We start from the raw sequence: 27661 nt of genomic DNA, 5'->3' as shown, positions 1-27661 counted from the left end.
CCCTATTTCATAAGTAATATAAAAATAGAAGACATGACACAACATAAATAAAAAAATGAATTTTAATTAGGAAAAGTATTTTGGAAAATTTTCTAGTGTTTTTTAACTCTTTCTTTTTTTTTTTTTTTGGTGGTGGGTGAGGGGGGAGGCAGGGGCCCTTTCCCCCTCCAGAGTAAAGAGCAGGCAGGGTTCAGAAGAGGTTTCTCCAGAATAGATCATATCCAGGTCATTTCACAACTAACTGAAAAATGCACAGAATACCGAATCCTTCTATGTTTCCTCTTTATTCATTTTAAAAAAGCTTTTGATACCATAGAACACAATGCAGTCGTCAGTGCCTTACTGGAAATAAATGTGGCCTGATAAAAGAAATTAACAAAAATCAGGCCACACAAATAACCCTATTTGATCAACCTATAAATATAGATATAAAGAGAGGGGTCAGCCGAAGTGATGTGATTTCCCCAAATCTATTTACTTGCACTTTAGAATACATTCTGAAAAAAATAGACCTAAACGGAGGAATAAGCACAGATGGTGAAAAACTACAAATCCTTAGGTTTGCTGATGATCTAGTACTGATATCCCACAACCCGAAAGACCTAGAAGAAATGGGTGAAAAAGTATACACAAACAGCAGTAAGATAGGCTTAGAAATGAATCTAGAAAAAAACAAAACATAAACAAAACAATACATAGGTGACTATCACAGTCACCTATATATTGATAACATCCCTATAGAACAAGTTGACTCCTACAATTACTTAGGACAAACAATAAAAATGAATAACAATTTATCTGCAGAACTAGCAAAAAGAAAGAAAGCTGCATGGCTATCATTCAACAGACTAAAAGAAACACTTACTGATCCAAATCTTGACATCTCTGCAAAAGCAAAACTATTTAATAGTGACATTCTTACATCACTCACATATGGATCAGAAACATGGAACATGACAAGAAAAGAAGAAGAGATGCACAGAATAATTCAGCTTGCAATAGAATGCAGGATCTGTAAAATCATCAGCAAAATGGAACATGTTAGAAACACAGAACTAAGAAAGAGATCAAGCATAAAAGATGTGGTAACTGCAGTATATGAAAGCAAAATGAGATGGGCAGGTCACATAGCCAGACTCAGGGATAACAGATGGACATATAGAATACTCAACTGGCAACCAAGAATAAAGAGATAACTAAGATCACCTACAAGATAGGAAGATCCACTATTGAAATCTATGGGTATAACATGGAAGAGAGAGAGGCTCGAGATCATTGGAGACATCTTTGTGACCTGCACTCATGGAGAAATCCTGAGTGAAACACAGCCCATTCAAGTAATACCATATTGAAAGAAGCATAAGATTTCTCCAGATCATCATAGCTGATAAAATGCAATTAGAAACCTTGAACATTTTGAATAATACTAAAGCAAAGACTGGCAACCTAACCAAATCTGAATTGATAGCTGAGAAATCTATAAAAGCAATAAATTAATGATACCAAGAAATTATATTCTTGGTTTCATCCTTTATCCAAGTGTAAGTAGACAAAGTTTGCACGTGAAGTAACTTCGCGACTGGGCTGCTTGTATATAGGCTAATGACTTCACATCGGTTGCATTGGTATTCCATAATGCAATATACATATCCTTACAGACATGTATAATGCTATGCATTATGGAAGGGCAACTACCCAGACTGCTTTTGACCTTTATTGAGGTGAAAAAGTAAAGGGGGGGGGGCTCATCATAGGCCTATAATAGTTAGTATAGGAGTGCAAGAGAGCCTGATAGTATTAAGCAGAAGAAAAGACAGACAGATAGATAGTTAGATAGTATGAGAGAGAGAGAAAACGCCTCAGCTTCTTTTATATCATTATATAACCAAACGCTATCAGTTTTCCTTTTTCACCATTCTCATATAGATGAATGACCAAAAGGCTAATTGATACTAAAGCACAAAAATGACTGATACTCAGGTGGTTAGCCTTATCTGAGTTAATCGCCTTGAGTTGGCCTTCTCCAGTCATCCCTGAAATTGACTATAAGACCACATTGAATTAAGATGATGGAGCTATTTAAAAAACCTCTCATAGCAAAAATAGACAGAAATTTATCTCCCCCTGGTGAATATTACATAATGTGGGTGGTGAACACCACCTATTCAAAAATTTGATCTCTCCTAGAATGCTGCTTTCTAAGTACAGTAACCCCCGAGTTACGCAAGTTGAATTTGTAAATTGCTTAAGTGGAACTTCGTAAGAAACTGTAATATTTATTATTATATGTATGTATATATACAGATATGTACAGTATATTATTTATTATAGTATTATTTTATAAATTAAACATCATGCAGCAGTATTTACTCGGATATAAACTATAGAAGTATGAAAAATATATAAAAGAATATAAAAATAAACTGAAATAACATTTTTCAAATAAAAAAATGTCTTTTGACAGCTAATTTAGCTCTGTAGTGGGAGAGTTGGTGCTGGTGGTGGATGGTTGTGAAGAGAAATGCTGTTCTCTGGCAACTTCTACCCTCTCTCGATGTCGAAGGCTGAACGTAGTCAGGGTCGTCTGAGTTGTCATCTTGACGTTGTTATGAGCTGCATCTCGATATTTATTATTATATGTATGTATATATATACAGATATGTACAGTATATTATTTACACAGTATTATTTTATAAATGAAACATCATGCAGCAGTATTTACTCGGATATAAACTATAGAAGTATGAAAAATATATAAAAGAATATATGTCAAACTGAAATAACACTTTTCAAATAAAAAAATGTCTTTTGACAGCTAATTTAGCTCTGTAATGGGAGAGTTGGTGCTAGTGGTGGATGGTTGTGAAGAGAAATGCTGTTCTCTGGCAACTTCTACCCCTCTCGATGTTGAAGGCTGAACGTAGTTGGGGTCGTCTGAGTTGTCATCTTGACGTTGTTGTGAGCTGCATCTCACAAACATGGCTAGAGTAGATTGTGTGGTCACACGCTTTTTGCCATCGTAGATGGCCTTGTAGCTAGACATATCAGAATGGATATGGCGGCTAACATTCTCGAACCGCTTGGTGTTCGGATCCATCGATTCTAACATGTCTATCAGGTTAAAAGCCACGGCTAGTCCCTTTGTTGTAAATTTCTTAATGTCTGGACTTGGCGGTTCAATCGGCATAGTATTTTCTTTGGAATTTCGGAATGCCTCCAACTGAATAAGGTCATCATTAGTAAGCTCTTCGTTGTGACTCAAAAGAAGCTCGTTAACATCAACATTATCCACTTCCAGCTCTAATTGCTCTGCCAGTTGCACACGTCTCCATCATTTGCAACTTGCACAACTCAACAACCGTATCAGTGATTGTCTGCTCTCCTTCCTTTAAACGATTTTGCACCATTTCTGGGCAGAGTTTTCCACACAGCGTTCATTGTTGTCACTTGACTTCATCCCATGCCACCCCGATGTTTTTGATAGCATCAAGGATATTATGATTCTTCCAGAAATCACGTAGAGTAATGCCCTCACCACTATCAATGGCCTTGATTGCTTGGGAAAACATACGATGCAGATAGTAGGCTTTGAAAGTTGCAATAGCTCCTTGATCCATAGGTTGCGACAATATGGTGGTTCTAGGAGGCAGGTAAACAACTTTTACGTCAGAACGAAAGTCATCCAACTCTTCCGGGTGGCTGGGGACATTGTCCAGGAGGAGAAGCACTTTAAACGGGATTCTTTTCTTGGCACAATATTCATTCACCTAGGGAATGAAGTGGTTATTGAACCAGTCTGCAAACAGCACATGTGTAACCCAAGCTTGGTATTGGATTTCCAGATTATGGGCAGCCTACTCGGGTCAATGTTCTTAAAGGCCTGCGGTCTCTGGGAATAGTACACTGTAAGCGGTTTAAGTTTCAAGTCCCCTGAAGTGTTGCCGCCAATCATAGCAGTGATCCAATCTTTTGCGATCTTGAATCCAGGCATAGATTTTTCCTCTTTTTTTGCAATAAATGTCTGTGTTGGTATCCTCTTCCAAAACAGAGCCGTTTCGTCAACATTAAATATTTGCTCACGCAAATATTCCCCCTCCTCAATTATTTCTGCCAGAAGTTTCGGAAATTTACTTGCCATGTCTGTATCTGCACTTGCTGCCTCATCCATGACTTTGATGCTTTGTAGATTTGTACGTTTCTTGAATCGTTCGAACCATCCACTAGCTTTAAATGCACTTTCCGTGTCCGTGATGCCGGCCTTCTCTTGTAAATCTTTATGTAAAGACCTAGCCTTTTTCTGGGAAAACTCAATGGTATCCACTTCTGTGCCAGATCCTCGATCCAGTGAGACAACAATTTCTCCATCTCTGAAATTGGGCCCAGCCTTTTCTTGATAATGATTGTGCCCTTCAATGTTACTGCACCTTTCATGCTTTCAACAATGTGAACTTTATCCTTCACTATTGTATTCACTGTCGAAATAGGTCAGTTTATATCCCGAGCTATTGTTGATATAATTTTCATCTTTTCCTCTGAAGTAATTGCAGACCTTTATTTTTTAGATTTATTACCAGCGCATTCGGTTTTGCATTTCGAATCCATTTTAAGGGTAAATAAACAACAAACACTAATGGTGATAAACAAGTAACTAAACTAACTGCGCGAGGCATGGACTACTGACAAGGAGGAAAGGAGGAATTGTTTACGGAGTCCTTATTTCTAATTGGTAGGTTTCAGTTTGATTGTTACAGCTTTTGTGCACTTGCCCTCTGCTGCTCTTGGCATTTACTGGTAACCTGTCACTGCCAATTACTATTCGTTACATTTGCTGTGAATGCCGAGTCTAGTTAACATTATGTCATTGCATACTGCAATGGATGTCAAAGCCGCAAACATGTTCATATATGCTAGTAGTTGTAATTTTCAAGATTTATTACGTAACTGCGAATTTACGTAAGTCACATATTATGTAAGTCGGGGGTTACTGTACAGTAAGCCTTCAATTTAACGAACAAAATTTCCGGTCTATATGTCACATGTGAAAATTAAGACCCTGTTGATTTTAAAATGCTTTTAACCAAGATTTGCTTATAATTAAATTAACAGGTTATTTTTTGTTATTAATTTCCTGTTATTTTTAACAAATTTTGGTGAATAGGCCATCATATGTTGGAAAAACACTGTAGTAATTTAGCTGACATAAACAAGTCACTGCTCACAAAACATGTTTGCCGAATTATTAGGATGTGATCACACCAATCACATTGTAATTGGTTCTTTTGTCGCGTGGTGTGACTTTCTTCGGCAGTTTTATTACACGCATTTTCATAATTTTAGGGAGATAATTATAAAAAAACAGCAGAATTCAGAAGTTCAAAAAAAAAAACTTGATAGTTTTTTCAAAGCAGGATTATCTAAACCAAGCGCCTCAACATCGTCAAACATTAACTTCACATTAACTTATCTAAAAGTGTGAAAAATGTGTTAAAAATTGTGTAAAACAATTTTTTTTTTGTTATTACAGTGCTAATATTGATAAAATTGCAGTATAATGTTACAGATAATTTTATTTTAAAAAATTCGTGATTTAACGGACTTTCGATTTAACGGATATCCCTTAGCCCCTATTAATTCATTAAATCGAGGTTAATCGTCTGACTGAACAATAAAATTTCCACAATACAATATTATAAAGCATTTGTATATCATATTGCTGGTTTTCAAATCCATGTTTTTTTCTAACCTTCCATAAATGGTATTTTAATTCATTAATTATAAAAATCAAAATTCTCTTCCTATTGCTGACAGGTGGTGGTTACTGCAAAAAAATAACCAATTCTGTTGTAACTGATGGTATTGACTGGAAGGCAGCCATATGCAATTCTCTAAGCAAGATCTTTCCTGTTAGGGTATCCCTGGAACTTCAATAAGTTATGAAACAAAGTGTTGTTGTCAGTATCCAACTGGAAGTTTGCAGCGAAAGAGATTAAAGATTACTTTATACCAAATTTTACTTTTTTTAATGCAAATAATGCCAATGCCAGAATGTTGTAGCAGTCTTAGAGTTAAGCATAGAGTGTTGTAGTATTCAGGAACAATCTCAGCTTTTGGACCTTTATAATCATTTACTCCAAACAGGGGAAGATGAAAACCCAGGTAGTACTGGAGAAGGCCTGCATATGTGTGATTGTTCTGCAATATTTTATGGATTTTTGAAGCTGTATTGCTTAAATAGCAGAATTTTAAGACTGGAAGCTCAAATTCTCCATGCAGCTTTGATAATTAAAGAAATTCCTTTTTAACTTCTCAGTATCAGCTAGATCAAAAAAATTGCAAAAACTTACTATATAATTGCTTTTCTGTGATGTCTGTAATATTTATTATGTACAACTGAGCAGTAAAAATTATGGTTTTGGGTACTATGACTTTAGAAGAAAAGGAAAGTGGTCCCGTTTTCCAGTCATCTAAGGAAAATGGGAAAACAAAGTTCTTATATATAAGTTCTTGAACTGGTAATATTGGGTAAGTGGAGAAGGGAATTCCAAGTATAATGAGGGGTGCTCTCTTAGAGGTTAGTCCAAAAGGAATGCCACCAAGATTCCACTTTCCAAAAACTTTTAATTTTGTCTTGTCTGCATTAATAGTTAATCCACTGATCATGCTAAATTTTCCCAAAATACCAAAAAAAGAAATATATGGAATTATTATCCTTCAAAGTGCCCACTACATCATCGGCATATGCTAAATACCTTATTTTCCTTCATAGTTGAAGGAATTGTTATTCCTCACACAGCAGTGGGAGATCAGACTCAGTAGTGATACCAAGATGCAAGACGTTGCTGACTATAAGGGCGAAGCAAAATGCTTTTTTATTCCCTGCTATCTGATAAGGATTACTGTGTGAGGAAAAGTTTATGAGCTAAGAGCTCTGCCTGAGTGGGTGCGATTCAGAGATCTTCATTTGGAAGTAGGATGGCCTTCGGTCTCCTATATTTTGAGAAGTCTGTTTCATCATAATTTGCTGCTTGTTGCACTAATTCATTTGGATGTGAAGAGGACACTGAGAAGAACTTCACTGCTGAAGACTGCAGGAAAGAATAGATGTAGGGGATATTTGTATCCCGGTGAAGTTGGACATTTCTGACGTACCATGGTGCGTTTAATATCATGCGGAGACATTTGTTTTGCACTTTCTGTAGTTTGAGGATATTTGTACTTGAGGTGTGACTCCAGGCTGGGGATGCGTAAGTGATAATGGGTCGAATCAACAGTTGATAAAGGAGCAGTTTTATTTTGGTATCCAGCTTGCTATTCCTATTGATAAGAGGGTAAAGCTGTGCAATGACTCTTGATGCTTTTGAACATGAGGCTTTTATATGTGAACTGAAAGTTAGTTTTCTGTCCAGCAGTACACCCAGATATTTGGCTTCTGCTTTCCAGGGAATCTTGGTATTAAATAGGAAGATATCATCTTTGGGGAGTATTGAGTTTTTAGTGAAGAGCATGGCAATACTCTTCTGAGGGTTTACTTCCAGTCTCCATTCCGAGAACCAGTGCTCTAATCTCTGCAGATTTTCTTGCAGTTTCTTGGTGACAAGGTGAGGTTTAATAGATCTGGCTAGTATAGCTGTGTCGTCTGCGTATAGGGCAATGATGGATGACATTGGATTGTGCGGAATGTCCGCCATGTAAATCGTGAAAAGTATCGGTGCCAGAAGGGACCCTTGAGGAACTCCTGCCAAGATGCGTCGTTGGGTAGATAATATATCATTTAGTTTGACTTGCATTCGTCTGTCACTAAGAAATGACTTTATAATTTGAACTAGATCTGATGGAATGCCAGCTAAAATCAACTTGTATAGTAGTCCAAAGTGCCATAACTTGTCAAACGCCTTCTCTAAATCAAGAAAAACTGCCCCGGTGTATTGATGCCAATTATAACTTGTGATAATGAATTCTATTAGTCTGTGAATTTGTTGGGTGGTACTGTGAAATTGGCGAAAACCAAACTGTTCTGAAGGAAGGATGTTTAATTTTTTTACTGAAAGTTGAATTCTGGAAAGGATAGCTTTTTCTGCTATTTTGCCCAGATTAGATATCAGACTTATGGGACGATAACTTTGAGGCTGCTTAGGATCCTTGCCTGGTTTGTATATAGGAACTACGTCTGCCAACTTCCATGCAGAGGGGAAGTACTTAAACCTGAACATAGTATTTATTATTGTTGTGAGATATACGATGGCCTTTCGGGGTAGCAGTTTAATAACTTTGTTGGAGATGCCGTCAGGCCCTGGAGCTTTTTTATTCTTTAAATTCTTTATAATGTCATAAATTTCAGCTGGGGAAATAGGTGTGAGTTGGCTAGTACAGGTATCAGGCCGTTTTAACACGTGTCTGACGTGGCGGTGGACTTTGTAAATATGATTGAAATTTAGATTATTATATGAAGGGCTACACTGTTTTTCTAAATTTTTAGCTATAGTTTCGGCTTTTTCTGCATCTGTGTAAACAATGTTCAGGTCAGATTTGAGAGGAGGAAGAGATTTGTTTTTGTTTTTGATGTTTCTCAGGAACTTCCAAACGGATTGATCACCAGGTGATATGGAGGCTAATTTATCTTCCCATAGTTTGTTTCTATGGACTTTAAGTGCATCTCTCACTGCACTGTTCATTTTGTTGAGATATTTCTTGTCTTGGGGTGCTCTGGTGTTGTGGTATCTTTTTCTTGCTTTATTTTTCTCCCTGATTAAGTTCATTATGTCATCTGGTAGTCGTTTAGGCTTGAAGGCAACTGAATTTGAGGTGATAGATGCTATGGCTGTGTTGATTTGATCAGTAAGTTTATTGACTGCAGAATCAATTTCTTCCTTGGAATTAATATGAGGGATGGGATCAATGTAGTTTGGAAGCATTTTGGATAGTTTTTCCCAGGGAATGAAGGTATGAGGCGAATGGGGAAGATCTCTCTGATAACCCAGTTGGAGCAGAATAGGATTGTGGTCTGATGATAACTCATTCAATGATTCCAGGGAGTACTGTAGGTTAACATTCTGTAGGACAGCTATATCCAAGACGTCGGATGAGCCAGTAGGACTGTGGTGAGTTGGCACTGAGGGACCAGCCACAGTTGCGCAATTTGAGCTTGTGTAGTTATAGAGGATGCGGCCATTCCTATTTATAGACCTACTGCTCCAGGCGTGATGTTTTGCGTTAAAATCTCCTGCAATAATAACCGGCAGTTTAATGCCGAGGATAGCATCCAGATCTGTGGTCAGCAATGTTTTTGATGGTGGGTTATAAGCAGAATATATTTTTATGTTTCCGATAGAGTTTGTGATGACATTGATACCTGTAAGTTCGAGATTGGTGGTTGTAGGAATGGCTACAGAATGATGATTGATGTGATTTTTGATGAGGATGGCGGTGCCACCACCTCTGTAATCCAGTCTATCATTCCTGTAGAGCTGATATCCTTTGAATTTAGGATTGTCAGCAGGTCTCAGGTGAGTTTCATTAATTAATAATATATCCGGATTATATCTGTCATTGAATTCCTGTACTTCTAGTATTTTATTTTTAAGGCCGTTGGCATTCCATGAGATAATCATTAGAGAATCTGGGGTAAATTTTTTCCTATGCATTGGAGAGTGCAGATAAAATGAGCTGTGTTTGCTGCAAGAAACTTTTTGTAGTGCTCAGTGATGGATTTGCGTTACTGAAATCCTGTAACATATTTACAAGAGAAGAGGTGATGATGGCTGTTATATTTGAATGTGGATTTGTCATATTCTGGTCATGGATTGCTTTTTTGGGGCGGGCCACATCAGCATATGTTCTTGTTTGGTGTTGAAGATTTATTTTCTTAGGGGGCTCAGTTGATGGTGGGTGAACACCTGTCATCTTGTTCAAGCTAATAGGAGCCTGATGAACTTGGGCTTCTGGGGCTTTCGTTTCTGTCAGTGAGCTAGACTGACTGATTAACTCAGTTTGTCTGTTTTTTGGGTGGCATATACATCCTCTGTAATTTGCAGGGTGGGGGCCACCACAATTAGCACACTTAGCCGGGGTGGTTTTTGGCTTGGAGCAGGTATATGTGGGGTGGGTGTCACCACATTTCAGACATCTGTATTGGGCTTTGCACAACTTCTGGGCATGACCAAATTTTTGGCATCTATGACATTGCCCAGAAGAGGCCCTCTTCCTAAGTGGCTTTGGTGAGATCTTGAGCCCACAGATTGTCTTCAAATTGTAAATATCTTTATAGATGTTGTGTATTTCTACCAATACTAGAGGCATAGGGGTCTTGTTAGATCTGTACATTCTACTGACTTTGATGGGAGGCAGATCTTGCATGTTGAGGTCAGCAGCTATTTCAGCTGTTTCAATGTCTTCAGATACTCCTCGAAGTACTACTTTAAGATTTTTCTCCGAGGTAAGTGTGAATGTATGGTATTGTATACCTCTTGTGTCCAACTCCTTGGTTAGATTTCTATAGTCAGACACTGTAGTGGGCTGAATTTTGATGCCCTCCTCTATGTTCTTGGCAGTGGAGTAATTTATTTGCAGGTTGGCCATGGTGGTTCTTAGGGCTGTCCATCTCTGTTTTTCCCTAAGAATGACTGGAGGCACCTTTTCATTGGTGGAGGCAGAGGAATCTATGTTGGGGGCATCTTCATCCATGCCATTTTCGTTTGCTGACTCCGAGGCGAGAGTTTTGCGTTTTTTACGCACGTGCTTCTCTCCTTGATCTGAATGAGTAGATTCAGAGGTGACTGGATTTAAATTTTCCTCCATTTGAGGAGTGTCTTCATTTGGATCATCGTCAGTCTCAGGTGAAGAGTAAAGATTCAGGAAGCCGGGCCATTCACGCTCGAACTTCTTAAGGAGTTTCTTTATGAAGCTGAAAGCCAATCCTTTATCTAGAGAGTCTATAATTGTATCAGGATCTATCAAGTTTGATGGCCATTTGAGCTTAAATTTCCTTTGAAGTTTATTTACAAGTATGAGCGCTGGCTCTTCATCCAGCGAATCTGTGAGGGCGTCCAAATCTGACACATTCATTATTGACAGTTTGCGTATAAACGCAAGTAAATGTATCTGGAATAGATATGCTAACAATGGCGATTCTATCGGCTGTTAGGCCTAACGAATCGCCCTCGTTGCAATTACCGTCCACTTACCTTTGCTGATGTTCTTAGATTCAGTATAGTCTGCAATTTAATGACTTTAAATAAACGCGTCTCTGCTAGTTAATCTAGCAGCTACACTTCAAAACCATCATATTTAATTACCACGTTCTACAGAGAAGAAAGTTCACAACCATATCAGTGAAGACTCACTAGCGACCTATATATGAGTGATACCAAGGTTGAAGTAATGCAGAAGAAATATTTCCACATACAAGCAGTTAAAAGGTGTTACACCTTATTACTAAAATACACTGGATTAGAGATATATGTTGAAAGTTTTTTCACTTGGTTTTACTATAAATTAATGATGCCAAGAAATTATATTCTTGGTTTAATCTTTTATCCAAGTGTAAGCAAATAAAGTTTGCTCATGAAGTAACTTCACTACTGGGATACAATGGTGGTATTATCTTTGATGGATAGCACAAATTTGCTAAAGGTCATGTTTTAGTAATCTACTTACTTATCACAATAATGTAACAGCTGCATTGGACGAGGGAGATGGATACACAGTAGAATATTTAGACTTTTCAAATGCTTTTGATAGATTACCACATGATAATTATCGGCCTGGTTGGCTGAGTGGTTAGCGTATCTACTCTCCAGCCAAAAGGCTGCAGGTTCGAATCCCGGCGTGGTCATGGATGTTTGTGATTGTCTGTGAAAATACTAGTGGTGGTAGTTGGTGGTAGTTGGTGGTAGATGGTGTTGGTGTAGTTGTGGTTCATTGTAGCTGGTGAATTGAGTGGTGGAGAAGAATTGTAGAGTAGGTTCCCTCCATCAATGAGTCTTTGGACTCCCTGGAAGTGTCACGTCATAATAATAATAATAATAATTTAATAGTCAAACTAGACTAGACTAGATATGGTTGGATATTAGGCTACTGCACTGAATTCAAGATTGACTGTCTGATAGCTATTATCAATTTCTGTATGGTGGAGCAATATCCTAGCAGAGGAAAGTCGCTAGTGGTGTGCCTCAGGGGGTCTGTTTTAGGGCCATTGTTGTTTAACTTTATGTTAATGATATCAGGATTAGATTTGAATGGAGATAATCAGTTGTTTGCAGATGATGCAAACTTAGGAAGAACTATGAGTAGAACTGATGTTGTGGCCTTACAAGAAGGCTTGAATAGATTGAGTGAATGGGCATTGGAGCGTGGATATCGGTTCAGTGTTGGAAAATGTAGCGTTTTAAAGTTTGGAAAACAAAAATGGGATGTAGAATTTATACTTGGGGGGGGAATATATTGTTGGAGGTGGAGGAAATGAGAGATCTTGGGATGATGGTGGATAAGGATCTAAAATTTACAGGACATGTTGTGAAAATTGTGAGGACAACACAATGAATTCTGAAAATGACGCAGAGGACAATCACTTGTGGAAATAAGGAGATTCTAATTCCATTGTAATGGCATTGATTAGGCCACATATGGGCTGTTGTATACCAATTTTCTCATCACCTGGTTTTCAAAAGTATGAGGAGATATAGGGAAGGGTCCAGAGACAATTGACAGGTAGTTTCTGGACTCTGGAATGTTGAGTATGAAGAAAGATTGAGAAGATGCAATTTACAAAGTCTGGTAGATAGGAAGAAGAGGGATGATATGATAGAGATGTACAAGTTGGTAAGGGATTGTTATTGGGTTAATGTTGAAGAGGTTTTTCATAAAATGGTGGGAAAATAACAGGCCATTCCTTGAATTATTGGGTGGTGTGAAGAGGTAGCGTAAGTGTGTAGTATGAGGGGTAGTGTGAAGCAGGTTTTTGAATTGAGAATTGTCAATGTAGCATTCGCTGTGACCTTGAATAGCGAATGCTACATCGAGAATGTGTTGGTTCCATTCACCCAGGATTTGCATAGAATGTGTCATGCAAAAAACATTCCGTTTCGTGCCCAGGTATTCCAACAGGACAGAGCAACCTGTCTCATTACGTGGTTCTAGAGCATATTTACTGGAACGTTTCCATGGGAGGCTCATTTCAAGGTTCACAGAATTCCTGTTTCCTTCATATTCTCCTGACATGGCTGGAAACTGCACGCCATGCAGTGAGTGACCTTTGCGCTGAAGAGCAAAGGTCACTCACATCTTGCAAAAATTCTGGTCTCAAGAAACCTGTAGATTTGTCAGTTTACATGACTGCTTAGATGGAAATCCATCCTTCCTCCATAATGTCTGAGAATCAGACATTATGGAGGAAGGATGGATTTCATAGATATTGGCCAACACCCATGCACAGCATTCCCCTCTGTGCAGCTTAATCCATTGCTTAAATACTGACTCACCTGAATGGCATAAGAAAAGGCACCCAGCTCCTTAAGGATTCTCTGTATTGACTGCCTCGGTATCACAAATTTTACTGCTGTTAACTGCATTTCAAAGACTGTATCACTTGCTCCAGCACACAGCCACGATTCTCATTTGTGTTAACAGTTCGTGTTCTCCCCAAATGACCTTTGCATTGTGGCAGAACACTCACAGTATGTCAGAACCTCTTGATTGAGGCAATGATGACACTATTGCTTGGGGCACGCTTACAGAAACAATTGCTCACAAGCATGTCGTAGACTTGGACATTTGCTCTTCTACATCCGTATGAATGTAAATAATGCTCAAGAATAAACGTCTTTTCTTCTAATGTCAACACCTTTGCTATAGCTAAATGTAATGGCGTACTCTTCTGTTAATGTCCATGTAGTCAAATGGCATATCTCACACCACATGTACTGAAGGAGGGGGGGGTCAAAATTCAGTACTGTTTTTTTTTTTTTTTTTTTTTTTTTTTTTTTTTGTGCCATACAATATTTAAGGGCTGTGTGTACGACAAAGGGACCTGTGTGTGTGATAAAGAAATTTCCTGTAATGAGTCTTTTATTTCATGGGGATCTTGGCATAATAATAACAATAACATCTCCATATTTGAATTTTTTGTTTGATTATCGTATACACAAGCTACCTTCTCACATTTTAGGCTTTTGTTAGCTTTATCTGTCTGAGGTATTTGCATTCCTCTTAAATATTTTCTATCACTGTTTTGTGACTTCTTTCATTTAAGAAGTCTCTCAAAATAATTACTCTAGACATCCAGAATATCTTTATGATCAGGTTTCACGCCACCTTTATCATGTCATTTTGGAATTCTTATACAATACCATTTCCTCCTTTAAAAAGCTTATTCATTGGCCTTGGAAATATTCTGCTATGTTCTAGATATTTATTTTATGTATTCTTTCCATGTCTTTCAATGACTTTTGTTTAGCTACGTTTATGCTTCATATTCTAACATAGTTTTTCTTTTTTCTCCCAGTGCAGATACCGACCTACATGCTATAAAGTTTCTCCATCATTACTCCATGGTGAACTCTTCCTGAGTCCACCATGGAGTTATGATTTTTGTATTATTACAGAACTTCACAACATGCTTCTCTGTCCGAATAATTTGTTATTTACTTTGATTTAGCCAGTATGTCTTCAGGGTTTAATTGCTGTTTTCAATGTCCTTTTAATTTTTTCTCCAATAATATTTGTATACTTTCAACCTTAAATTATTTTTAAATCATTCTTACATATTTTTCTTCTTGATATGATATTCATTTTTATCCAGCTGAATATCAAATGGTGATTACTTCCTATTTCAAATCCACTGTATACTCTTGTGTCCTGAATCAATTTTATTTCTTGTGTGTGTTTTCGTCATGTGAAGATATGGTGTTTGTAATGACTATTCCAGGTCCAGAACAGAAATTCAGTAGGTACTTACCATTGTTATTAACTTTGCTCTTCTCTCCAAGTTTTCTCCACATTTCTGAATGTCTGTTATTCATTTCTTACTTTTATGTTTATATCTCCTTGAACTCCCTGAAGGTTTCATGGTAATAATAATTTTTTTTTTAAACATTTGATTATGTCTTAAATAGATTATATACATGTAAAATGTAAGCAATTATACTACAATTTCTTTCATGTGATTCAAGAACAGATTCTAATTAATATCATTATAATTTGCATAATGTGCAAATGATATAACAGGATAATTCATGTATTATTAGTAAAATACCACAATGATAATGGAGGCCTGAATAATAATAATAATAATTTACTATTATACTTCACAGTTATACAATGAAATATAATTGCATGTTAAAGTTTATATTTTCCCTGCAAAGGTGAAATACGATCCTACAGCATATGTACAGTATAACTGGGGAGTTCTTTCGCTTGGTTGAACAGCAGGAAGGGGTGATGACAAGAGGCCATCCCTGGAAGTTATTATTATTATTATTTTTATTATTATTCAGGCCTCCATGGAGTCAAAAGACTCATCGTGGGAGGTCCTTCCTAAGAACATAAAGTCTGTCAAGACTCATCGTGGGAGGTCCTTCCTAAGAACATAAAGTCTGTCAAGACTCATCGAGGGGAGGTTCCCCCTAAGAAACACAAAGTCTATCATACCACTCCTTAAACTCATTGACCGTTCTCGCCCTCACCACTCTATCAGGCAATGCATTCCACGGCTCAACCATCCTCCATGCAAAGAAACCACTCCTCACCCTCTTGCTCACAGTTTATTTTTGTAACTTCCAGGGACGGCCTCTTGTCATCACTCCTTCCCGCTGTTCAACCAAGTGAAAGAACTCCCCAGTGTCAACCCTGTAACCACCTCTCAACAGTTTAAAAGTCTCAATCATATCACCTCTCCTTCTTCTTCTTCTATCCGCCAAACTCTGCAGTCCACATTCCCTCAGCCGATTCTCATAACTATCCTTGTATAGTCCTGAGACCATCTTTGTCATTCGTCATTGTATCTTTTCCACAGTTAATTTATTCCTTTCAAATCCTGGGGACCAAATCTGAGAACAATAATCCAAGTGTGATCTGATCAGAGACTTATACAATGGAATGCTAACCCTCTTATCTCTGCAGGTCAGTGTCCTTCTCATAATTGCAGCAATCCTCTGTGTTACCTTCACCACCTTTGCAATATGTCCCCTAAACTTCAGGTTTCTATCAATCATCAACCCCAGATCTCGTCTCCCCTACTTCCTCCAGTATAACTCCTCCCATAGAGTATGCAGCATCCCATCGATGTTTCCGAAACCTCAAGACCTTACATTTTGCTGCATTAAACTGACACCCCCATTCATTTGCCCATCTATCTAGCTTATTCAAATCCTCTTGCAGGGCTACCACATCTGCACTATTACTAATAATCCTTCCCAGCTTTGCATCATCTGCAAACAACTGAATATCCCCTTGCAATCCACTTGCAATGTCATTGATATAAAGATTAAATAATATAGGTCCTAGTGCTGAGCCCTGTGGGACCCCACTTGTAAACTTCTGTCTCCTTGCAACTGCTCCACCATACACAACTCTCTGATACCTATCAGACAGCCAATACTGAATCCAGTCGACCAATCTGACATCCAGACCCATGTGTTGCAACTTAAATATCAGCTTATCATGTGGCACCCTGTCAAATGCTTTTGCTAAGTCTAAGAAAATTGCAGTATATGCCTTTCTCTCATCTAATGTTCTTGTAACTTTATTATAAAAGGCTAGGATATTGCTAAAACAAGAGCGCTCTTTCACAAATCCATGGTGACTCTCACAGATAACATTACCCTCATCTGCCCAGTGCTGTATACGGTCCCTCACTACTTTCTCCAAGATCTTAACAACTACTGATGACACACAGACTGGTCTATAATTAGACACTTCCAGTCTGTTACCACCCTTATGCAATGGCACTATCTTATCTTCCTTCCATTCCCTGGGCACCTTTGCCGAAGCCAGACTTTCATTGAAAAGCCAGGTTAAAGGCACTGTCAGTTCCCTAGCACATTCTCTCAAAACTCATGGTGAAATACCATCCAGTCCCACAGCTTTACTGACATCCAGAGTACTCAGTGTCTGAAACACACTCTCCTCCTGTACCTCTAAACCTGGAACCTGCCATATCCCTCTAGCATTAAAACTGACTCCTCCAGGGTGAAATACTCCAATAAAGTGGTCATTGAACAATTCCACTATGTCCTCTGCATCAGTCACTCTATTCCCATTTTTATCCCACAATATCATTCTTCCACAGTCATTTCTCCTCCTACAGGCCACATAGCTAAAAAATTCCCTAGGATTTTCTTTGGATCTTAGGGCCAATCTCCTCTCATATTCTAGTTTCGCTTTCCTTTCCACACTAGTTACTCTTCTAGCCTGTGTCTTATATCCTTCACGCATCCTCTCTTCACCTGTCTCCTTATATCTCTTCCATAGCCTCTTTTTCACATGCAATTTTCCTGTTTACTATTGTTTGTCATTCACTTTACTCCAAATTGTGTCCTCTTCTTCACTTGTGGTATACAACTTACCATTGCTGATAACAAATATTCTTTCACAATTTCCCACGCACTAACGATATCCCGGCCTTCCGATTCCTCCTTCCATGAAACTTCCTGAAGTTGACGTCTAAGACTATTATAATCACCTGCATTATAATTCCACATAAGTTCCCGTCTCTTTGATACTCCTGCATGTCTATTCATTTTCCAAGTTAAAACCATATGGTCACTCTCTCCAACTGGTGGGAGAGATGTCATCTCAGTTATTATCAACTCTTCTGATGCTATAACCAAATCCAAAACTCTTGAATCTCTTGTTCCCTCTGTTACATGTTGTTTAAGACATTTGTCCCTCAAGAATTCTAGAAATTCCATTCCCTTATTGCTACATGCATCTTCCTCTCTCCAATTTATACTACTGTAGTTAAAATCTCCCATAACAATCATTCTTCTTGCACTTGCCAAACTTAGCTGTCTAAACATCTTCTGGTCCCCATCCAAGACACATGATTTAAGTAAAAAACAGTTAGGAGAAGATTTAGTTATAGTTGACCACGAAATTAACACATTGCTAGTCTCTGTAAATTTAGAAGATCCAAGTGAATGGTGAAATATTGATTAAAAAGTTACGAGTTGTTTTAATTGAAATGGGGCCTGTTCTAAAGAAAAATATAATATATCCCAGAGATACATATGGTCGTAAATTTGGCGACATGTATTATAATAGAAAAATGGAAAATGGGGAGCTCATGCCAAGAACATGGCTCATTTATTCCGAAACTTTAAATTCTGTTTTTTGCTTTTGTTGCAAACTTTTTGCACCTACTGAATCAAGTGGTTTTGTAGAAAGTTATAACGATTGGAGAAATGTAAGTACAACTTTGCATAGACATGAGACTAGTTTAACTCACATGAAAATTTTCTTAAAATGGAAGGAACTTGATAGAAATTTAAAAAACAAAACTACTATTGATTGCCAGACTCAAAGCATGTATGAAATGGAAAAGAAACATTGGACGAGTGTTTTAGAACGCTTGATTAAAATTATAAAATTGCTTGGTAGCCAATTTAGATTTTCACGAATCATCTGATAAATTATGATTCTTCACATGCGGAGATCGCCAAGGAATTTAGCGGTGGGTACTGTAGAGTATGCTGTCACTGCTATTACAAAACTTTTACCGTCTGGTGGGACGTGGATTCCTATCCTTGGAACAGCAGGATACATCCGGAAAATCGATGCTGGGAACAAAGTCAATGGATGGCCCATGGGCAAGGGATATTTTGCCACACAATGAGTCACATGTTTGCAGCTGGTATAAATTAGAGGAATATGAAGCTCCCAGCCAGTGCAATTGTGTCGGTGAAACTGCTGTGAGAAGGGAACTAACGGAGTTTGAAAGAGGTGTTGTGATAGGTTCCATATTGCAGGCCTATCTGATTGACAAAGGGCCATCCCAGATCAAAAATCACTAATACAATATTGAAATGGAAACATAGGAAGTCATCTGCAAGAGCTACCCAGAGTGGATGATCCACCACACTCACTGAATGTGACTGTAGGGGGTGCTATGAAAGATAATATGCAAAAACCATTGGTCAGCTGTTGAATGTGTAGTTCCACGCATTGACTGGAACAGGAATCTGCACAAAAACATTGAGAACTGAGGCTCACAAATAGGTTTCCATAGTAGAACTGCAATACAAGCCCCATATTACCTGAACCAACATTGGTGTTATCTTCAGTGGTGTAAAGAGCACGTACAGTGGGACATGGAAGCTTAAAAAACTGTGTTATGGAGCGATGAATCATGCTACACTCTCTACCAAGTAGTGGATAGATGTTCCTTTTAATGTGGCAGCCTGTTCAGATCTTCTAAGGATTTTATTTGGATTAGCTTTGCATCTTGTGTCTTTTTAAGGAATATTTTACTGTCTCTTACCTACATAAACTGATAGTTTTTTTTCTGTTTGTACTTTCCTTGTATGGTAGAATAGTTTCTGATAATATGGTATTAAGTTCTTGGAGAGATAGATTGAGTATGGTTGTTAGTAGTGGCGGCCGGTGAAAATTTTAATTGGGGGTGCTGCATATACAAAATAAAAAAAAATTCTTTTTTTCCTAATCAGTAACTAATTTATTAATAAATAAATTTACATATTAAAAAATTGCTTTATTAAAAATATTTCACCCTCACCATGAACAAACACCAATAATAAAAGTTTCATATCTCACAGTAATAAGTCGCACATACATACAATTTATCTATAAACGACACTGCCCAAACGAGCAGTGTTGGAATCACTTGTAGCGTGCAATGACAAGTGCAAACAAATATCGGCGAGTTTAGCTGCAATTGGCCTAACGCGATAATTCTGACACTGCATTAGATCGCAGTGCATTTGTTTCGTGTAACGATTATTATTATTATTACGGGTATCTCCATGGAGTCAGTAGACTCATCGCGGGAGACCCAAACTAGCAAAACAATATCTGTCATATCTCTTCTTGAATTCATTTACAGACAAAGAGCTCATAACTAAGTCAGGCAATGAATTCCACTCATTCACCACCCTCCAGGCAAAAAACCTTGTTCTGACACCTTTGTTAACCACACTCTTCTTTAATTTCCAGTAATGACCTCTTGTTCTACCATCACTATCACACAGCTGAAACATTTCCCCTGCATCAATCCTATAAAAACCTTTCAGTAATTTAAATGTTTCTATCACATCCCCTCTTCTTTGCCTATCAACCAATCTCTGTAATCCACAAGCTCTCAATCTATCAATGTAGGAAGCATTTTTTACATCACTCACCAACTTGGTCACTCTTCTCTGAACCCTCTCCACAGCCTCCTCATCTCCAAGGAATCCAGGTGACCAGACCTGAGCACAGTAATCCAAATGTGGAAGTATCAACGCTTTATAAAGGGGAATAATAACCTCTTTATCTCTGGATGTCAGTGTGTTCCTCAACAACCAAGTAATCCTATGTGCAATCTTGGACACCTTAGCAATGTGTCCTCTGAACTTCATCTCCCTATCTACAAACACCCCTAAGTCCCTAGCCTCATCAATCTCTTGGAGTACCTTTCCATCAATGTAGTACACAGCTGGTAATCTTTTAATCCCAAAATGCATAACTTGACACTTTTCCATATTGAACTGACATCCATTATCTTTTGCCCATTTTACCAGCTTATTTAAATCATCCTGCAAACTTTCAACATCAGCTTGATTTTTTATTCCGCTACCCAACTTTGCATCATCAGCAAACAACTGAATATCTCCCTTTAAGCCATTTCCTATATCATTTATATACATTCTAGTAGTAAGACTTATACGTTGGTTAGACATAACTGGTAATTAGTTTACGGAATTAACAACGCATATAAAGTATATTAATTAAAGGTAACTTTAATGAATAACTTCTATATTTCGGCAATGTCACATTGCCATCTTCAGGAACATAAAGATATGGTATGTGCACTCAGGAACTAACACAAAGCAAATGAGGAAGAAAGCAAGAAACTAATATTGTTCCTAAAGTCCTAATGGTGCCCTCTTGCGGGCTAATTTGGTAGTCTTGGCAGTTGGGCTGAAGTTCTCATAATGAAAGTCTCCCAAATTTGGGGCAGTTTCATGCACCCAAATTTGTTGAGGTTAGGAACGTTTTTTAGAGCTGCTGAAGATTCTTTGAATAATCTTTCGTATTTAAACTTGCTGCGATGAATTATTTTTGTTTTCTTCCAACGAATTTTATGGTGGGTATCTAAGGCATGGTCTGCCAGCCCAGAGCGGCTGTACTGGTGAAACCGGATGTAGTCTTGGTTTTCTGAAATCCTGATATTTGTTGTTCTGCCTGTTTGGCCAAAGTAGGACAATTTGCAGCTGCAAGGGACCTGGTATACACCAGGTAGGTCTAGAGGAAGTAGTTGGTCTTTGGTAGAGCAGATAAGGGATGCCAACTTTTTATATGGTCTGTAACAGGAAGTAAGGTCATATTTTTTGAGGATATTGGTTATTTTCTCAGAGGTGCCCTGGATGTTGGGGATGGTGATAGACTTGGTGTAATCTTTATTGTGGAGGGGGGGGGGGGGGAGGGGGATTGTGGTTTACAGGTTTTAGTATTTTTTGGATTTTTTTTTTTTTGGGGTTATAGCCATTGGCTAAGAAAGTGTTGAGGATGTGGTTTAGTTCATTAGTCAGGGCCTTGTCACCTGAGCAGATTAATTTTGCCCTGTTATATAGTGTTTTTATCACCCCATATTGTTGTGAGGGGGGGTGGTGGGATTGCTGGTGAATGTATCTGCCAGTGTGGGTGGGTTTTCTGTAAACAGAGAAAACCAAAGATCCATCAAGCTGGCGGGTGATTAAAGTGTCTAGGAAGGGGAGGGTGTTGTTTTCCTCTTTTTCTAAGGTGAACTGGACTCTGGGGGTGTTGGTTGTTTAAGTGTGTTAGGAAGGAGTGGAGTGTGTCTGAGCCATGTGGCCAAATAGCAAACACATCATCCACATAACGAAGCCAAATGGTGGGTTTTTGTGGGGCGGAGTTTAAGGCTTTCTCTTCAAATGTCTCCATAAAGAAATTGGCCAAGGGTGGGGAAAGTGGTGAACCCATGGCTGTCCCCTCTATCTGTTTGTAGAACTTTCCTTGCCAAACGAAATAGCCTGAGTTCATTGTGAACTGAAATAGGGCTGAGATATCGGGAGGAAACTTGGCTTGGATGAGTTCAAGGGTTTCTTTGAGTGCCTCAAAGAAACCCTTGAAGTCAAAGAAACCCACCCACACTGGCAGATACATTCACCAGCAATCCCACCACTCCCCCTCACAACAATATGGGGTGATAAAAACACTATATAACAGGGCAAAATTAATCTGCTCAGATGACAAGGCCCTGGCTAATGAACTAAACCACATCCTCAACACTTTCTTAGCCAATGGCTATAACCCCAAAAAAATCCAAAAAATACTAAAACCTGTAAACCACAACCCCCCTCCCCCCCTCCACAATAAAGATTACACCAAGTCTATCACCATCCCCTACATCCAGGGCACCTCTGAGAAAATAACCAATATCCTCAAAAAATATGACCTTACTTCCTGTTACAGACCATATAAAAAGTTGGCATCCCTTATCTGCTCTACCAAAGACCAACCACTTCCCCTAGACCTACCTGGTGTATACCAGGTCCCTTGCAGCTGCAAATTGTCCTACTTTGGCCAAACAGGCAGAACAACAAATATCAGGATTTCAGAAAACCAAGACTACATCCGATTTCACCAGTACAGCTGCTCTGGGCTGGCAGGCCATGCCTTAGATACCCACCATAAAATTCGTTGGAAGAAAACAAAAATAATTCATCGCAGCAAGTTTAAATAGGAAAGATTATTCAAAGAATCTTCAGCAGCTCTAAAAAACGTTCCTAACCTCAACAAATTTGGGTGCATGAAACTGCCCCAAATTTGGGAGACTTTCATTATGAGAACTTCAGCCCAACTGCCAAGACTACCAAATTAGCCCGCAAGAGGGCACCATTAGGACTTTAGGAACAATATTAGTTTCTTGCTTTCTTCCTCATTTGCTTTGTGTTAGTTCCTGAGTGCACATACCATATCTTTATGTTCCTGAAGATGGCAATGTGACATTGCCGAAATATAGAAGTTATTCATTAAAGTTACCTTTAATTAATATACTTTATATGCGTTGTTAATTCCGTAAACTAATTACCAGTTACATTTATATACAAATTAAACAACAATGGCCCAAGCACAGAAATAATGGAAAAAATATAATTCTTTTCATATTTTTAACAGTGATACTCATCATAATTCAGCCTTATATCTATAATAAATAAATAATTATATGTTATTTTAACAGAATAAAATAAGATTTACAAAAAAATAGTTCACCCTCACCACGAACACGCACCAATAATAAAAGTTTTGTATCTCACAGAAATAATGCGGTCAAGCATACGATTTATCTGTAAGTGACACTGCCTAAACAAGCAGTGTCAGAATCACTTATAACATACAAGCGCAAACAAATATCGGCAAGTCTAGCTGCAGCTGGCCGAACGTGATAATTCCGACACTGCATTAGATCGCAGTGCATTTGTTTTGTAATCTAAAGCATTAATCGAACAATTCCAATTATTAACTATTCAATCAATGTCAAAACATAAGCTGTAACCTTTAACATGTTGTATTGCATTTATATAATGTTGTAAGCATTGTTATTATTTATAAACACAAACAAAATTTAATTTTTTCATTTTTTCCTTGGGGGTGCTGCAGTGTCGCAGTGCCTATGTACGAGCCGCCACTGGTTGTGAGTTCCATTCATATCCTTTGCTACTGTTTTGTTTAATCCTGTTCACTTTTATGAGGTTATCTTTTGTCATGCTGTTTAGGTTAGTAATAATAATAATCTCCAAGAAGCACAAAATTTTTCTTTTCTTTATGTCAGTTGCCTTATCTAATGACTCAAAAAATTGCTGCACTTTTTTATTTTTTATTTTTATTAGAACCTTCTGTGGAACCTTAGGCATAAATAAGTCTCATTGTCCAATTTCCCAATTTGATGGTTACCGCATCATTCTATTTGAAATCGCCTTACATTCAAGAAGATTATCATCATGTTTGGTGTTGAATACTATAGCTACTCCTACCTTTCCCTGATCATTATTACTTGAAAGTGGGCATTTGTAGTTGTTTTAGAAGAATCTCATTCATTTTTGTATTCTTTCCTTTGGTGACTCTAATTATGCTGACTTGGTATTTCTCTAATTTTTCTGTCAGTTCCACTTCTCTCCTGTTGATGCTCCTTATATTGATGGCATCTATCCAGAATTCTATTTATGTTGGGTTGATGTCTGTTCCATTAAGCGACTTTTGTTGACTTTTCACTGTTTTCTCTGGTTCCTTAATGGAAATTTTAGTCGAGGATGGAGTTGTTTAACTTGCCCAGTCAGCATGACTCTTTATCTATTGTACCTTCATCTTTTGGTTTAAGTCAAAACAGAATACAGTTTCATCAGCTAGTCCAACAACAGGCCATTTATAATCTAAACTCTGAACTTCCAGGATATTTGTTCATTGTCCACATCAATAGCTACTAACATAAGAATGTGAGGATTGGACATTAGGTCAGATGCTCCAGTCAGTTGTATATTTTTCTTAAAAAGATCATGAGAAAGCTTACTCATAGTTATCTACCTTTTGCTTTTAATATTATATTATCAAGAGTAATGATCAAATTATCAAGGGTAAGGTTGTGTTATTGTAGATAATATTATAGTGATTGTAATGAAATATCAGAAATAAATTTATTTTCTTTACTATTTGTCTCATCATTTCCATTAAATTACAAAATTGAAATTATAATTTTAAAATCAAACTGTTTTACAGAATCTGAGTGTGATGGCAGAAACCCAATTATAAAAACTACAGTAAATCAGCAAAAGTAAGATTTTTTTTTTTTTTGAAATAAGTCTTTAAGAACTTTTGAGTAATATATAATTAGCTATAAAAATCGTAATCAATTTCCTGATATCTACCCCAAAGGGATGTTCAGGCTACTGTGATAACACTATATGATTAAGTTTACATTATTATTAATCTCTCTTATCTACAATTTTTCTCCAAATTCGTCTATTACTTGTCAGCACTCCAATATTGTCATATCTAACATTTCATGCTTCTAAGGCACTTTGGATTAAATCAATCCACCTAGACCTTGGTTTTCCTCTGGTCCTGCGATCTTGGCAGCAGACATCTGTTTTGCTAACCTTTCCTCACCCATTCTATTTAAGTGGCCGTCCACCTTAGATTAGCTCTGCTTACACATGCTAGCAATGTCAAGTTCCTTTCTAATATCTTCATTTTTAATATGATTCAGCCATTTATGCCATCAGTCTAATTTTATGCTGTCTGTTATTTAATCTAATTTTTATCAGAACCCTCATATCTGTGGTCTCTAGTCTCTGATGGCATGCTTTATTTCTAACTCAACTCTTAGATCCATAACTTAAAACTTTTTTGAATGCTGTCTTGTATACTGCTATTTTAGCGTTTTGGTTAATTCCTCTCTTATTCCATATAAATTTAATCACCTGGCTAGCCACCATACCAGCTTTGATTAGTTGTTCATTTCCAGATTTAACTTGCCATCTTTGCTAAAAACTGTGCCTAAATAGCTGAAATAGTTTACTTGTTCTATAGGATCGCCATTCAGAATGTAGCTGTTTTCTATGCTCCTGCCTATTTTCATAGTTTTGGTCTTTTTATATTTGATTTTCATGCTAAATTTGTTACAGCTACTATTCAATTTAATTAGACAATCCTGGAAACTTGCACTAGATGTGTTTAGAAGTATAACATCATCTGCATAAAGCAAAGAGCTAAGTTTGACATCTCCAATTCTAATATCAGGCCTAATGCCACTTTCTTTCATAATATGATCCATATAGATAATGAATAAGAGCAGAGATTATGTAAATCTTTGTTTTACCCCTGATTTTACCTCAAACCATCTTCCTGCATTTCCTTCAATTCCAGCTTCTGACTGATAACTTAAATATAGACTATATTGCTCTGTATAATGTTCCATTCATCCCATGTAACTGTAGTGTTTTGAAAAGCTTTTCTCTGGGCACTTTGTCATAAGCCTTTTCCAAATCTACAAAATGTAAGTACAGATACTTGTTGAATTCCCATGATTTCTGAACTGTAAAGTGAAAATCCAATCTTGACAATCTCTGTTTGGCCTGAACTCATCTTGTTCTTTTCTGAGTTTCTCTTCTACAATCTTTCTTAACCTCTTTTCAAGTATGCTTGCATAAATCTTATTTGGAACACTAGGTAGAGAAATTCCTCTGTAATTCTCACCTTCACCTTTATTACTTTTTTGTAGATGGAAACTGTTATATCTCTACTCCAATTTGATCTTCAGTCTGGAATTTGACCTTCTGACCAGGCTCTCTGAATTACGTAGTATAGCCACTGCAAAAAATTTATATCTCCATACTTGAACATTTCTGGTCAAATATCATTTACTCCAGTGGTTCAACATTTCAAGCTCTTGATGGCCTTTTTTCCCCTCAAATATTGATATGTACTTCTCTTTGTATTGTTATTATTATTACCCCAAGACCTCATGGAGTAAAAGACTCATCCGGGAGGTCCTATTATCACACACACATCTCATCATACCATGTCTTAAACACACTCAAACTCCTTGCAGACACCATACTCTCAGGCAAGGCATTCCAATCATTCACAACTCTGCGACTGAAAAAAACCTGCCTCTCACTCCCCTACTCACACCCTCTTTATACAGTTTCCAGGGATGACCTCTGGTTCTCCCCTGATCTCCCACTATTCTCTGTAGAACTTCTCCACCATTGATCTTATAACAACCCCTTACCAACTTGTAGGTCTCTATCATATCTCCCCTCTTCCTTCGCTCCACCAGACTCTGCAGATTACATCTTCTCAATCTTTCCTCATACACAATATTCCAGAGGTCAGAAACTACCTTAGTCAGTCGCCTTTGGACCCTTTCCAACATCTTTTCATTCTTTTTAAAACCCGGTGACCAAATCTGGGCACAATAGAGTCCATGTGTGGCCTAATCAAAACCTTATACAACAAAACATGAATCTCCCTACTTCTACACGTCAGTGTCCTCCGCATCATTCCCAGAAGCAACAATATATTCTCACCAAGCATAAATTCTGCATCCCATCTTTGTTTTCCAAATTTTAAAACCTTACATTTTGCAACATTGAACTCACATCCCCATTTTCTTGCCCAATCACTCAATTTATTCAAGTCTTCTTGCAAGGCCACAACATCTTCACTACTCTTTATGGTTCGTTCCAACTATGCATCATCTGCAAACAACCGAATATCTCCATCCAAATCTTCACCAATATCATTAATATACAAGTTAAATAGTAATGGCCCTAAAACAGACCCTTGAGGCACTCCACTAGTGACTTTCCTTTTCCTGGATATTGCACCCCCATACACAACCTGTTGATACTTATCACATAGCCAGTCTCCAATCCAATGCACTAATCTAATATCCAACCCCATCTGCTCTAGTTTGACTGTCAACTTA

The 27661-nt window shown here is 37.7% G+C and overlaps 1 protein-coding gene across 3 annotated transcripts in view; it reads left to right on the top strand.

The window, feature by feature from the left end:
- Positions 1-27661, top strand: part of LOC150108435 (uncharacterized) — a 292118-nt gene that overhangs the window by 128266 nt on the left and 136191 nt on the right. For all 3 annotated transcript variants that reach the window (XM_090390777.1, XM_090390776.1, XM_090390778.1), the window contains exon 6: positions 24946-25000. In XM_090390777.1, the coding sequence (XP_090246903.1) occupies positions 24946-25000 (55 nt within the window). The remainder of the gene's footprint in view (positions 1-24945; positions 25001-27661) is intronic.

Source organism: Typopeltis vanoorti, chromosome 3 (genome assembly GCF_054136105.1).
Source record: "Typopeltis vanoorti isolate ZY-2024b chromosome 3, IOZ_Tvanoo_1.0, whole genome shotgun sequence".
Classification (NCBI taxonomy): domain Eukaryota; kingdom Metazoa; phylum Arthropoda; class Arachnida; order Uropygi; family Thelyphonidae; genus Typopeltis; species Typopeltis vanoorti.
This window is presented reverse-complemented; position numbering and strand designations above follow the sequence as displayed.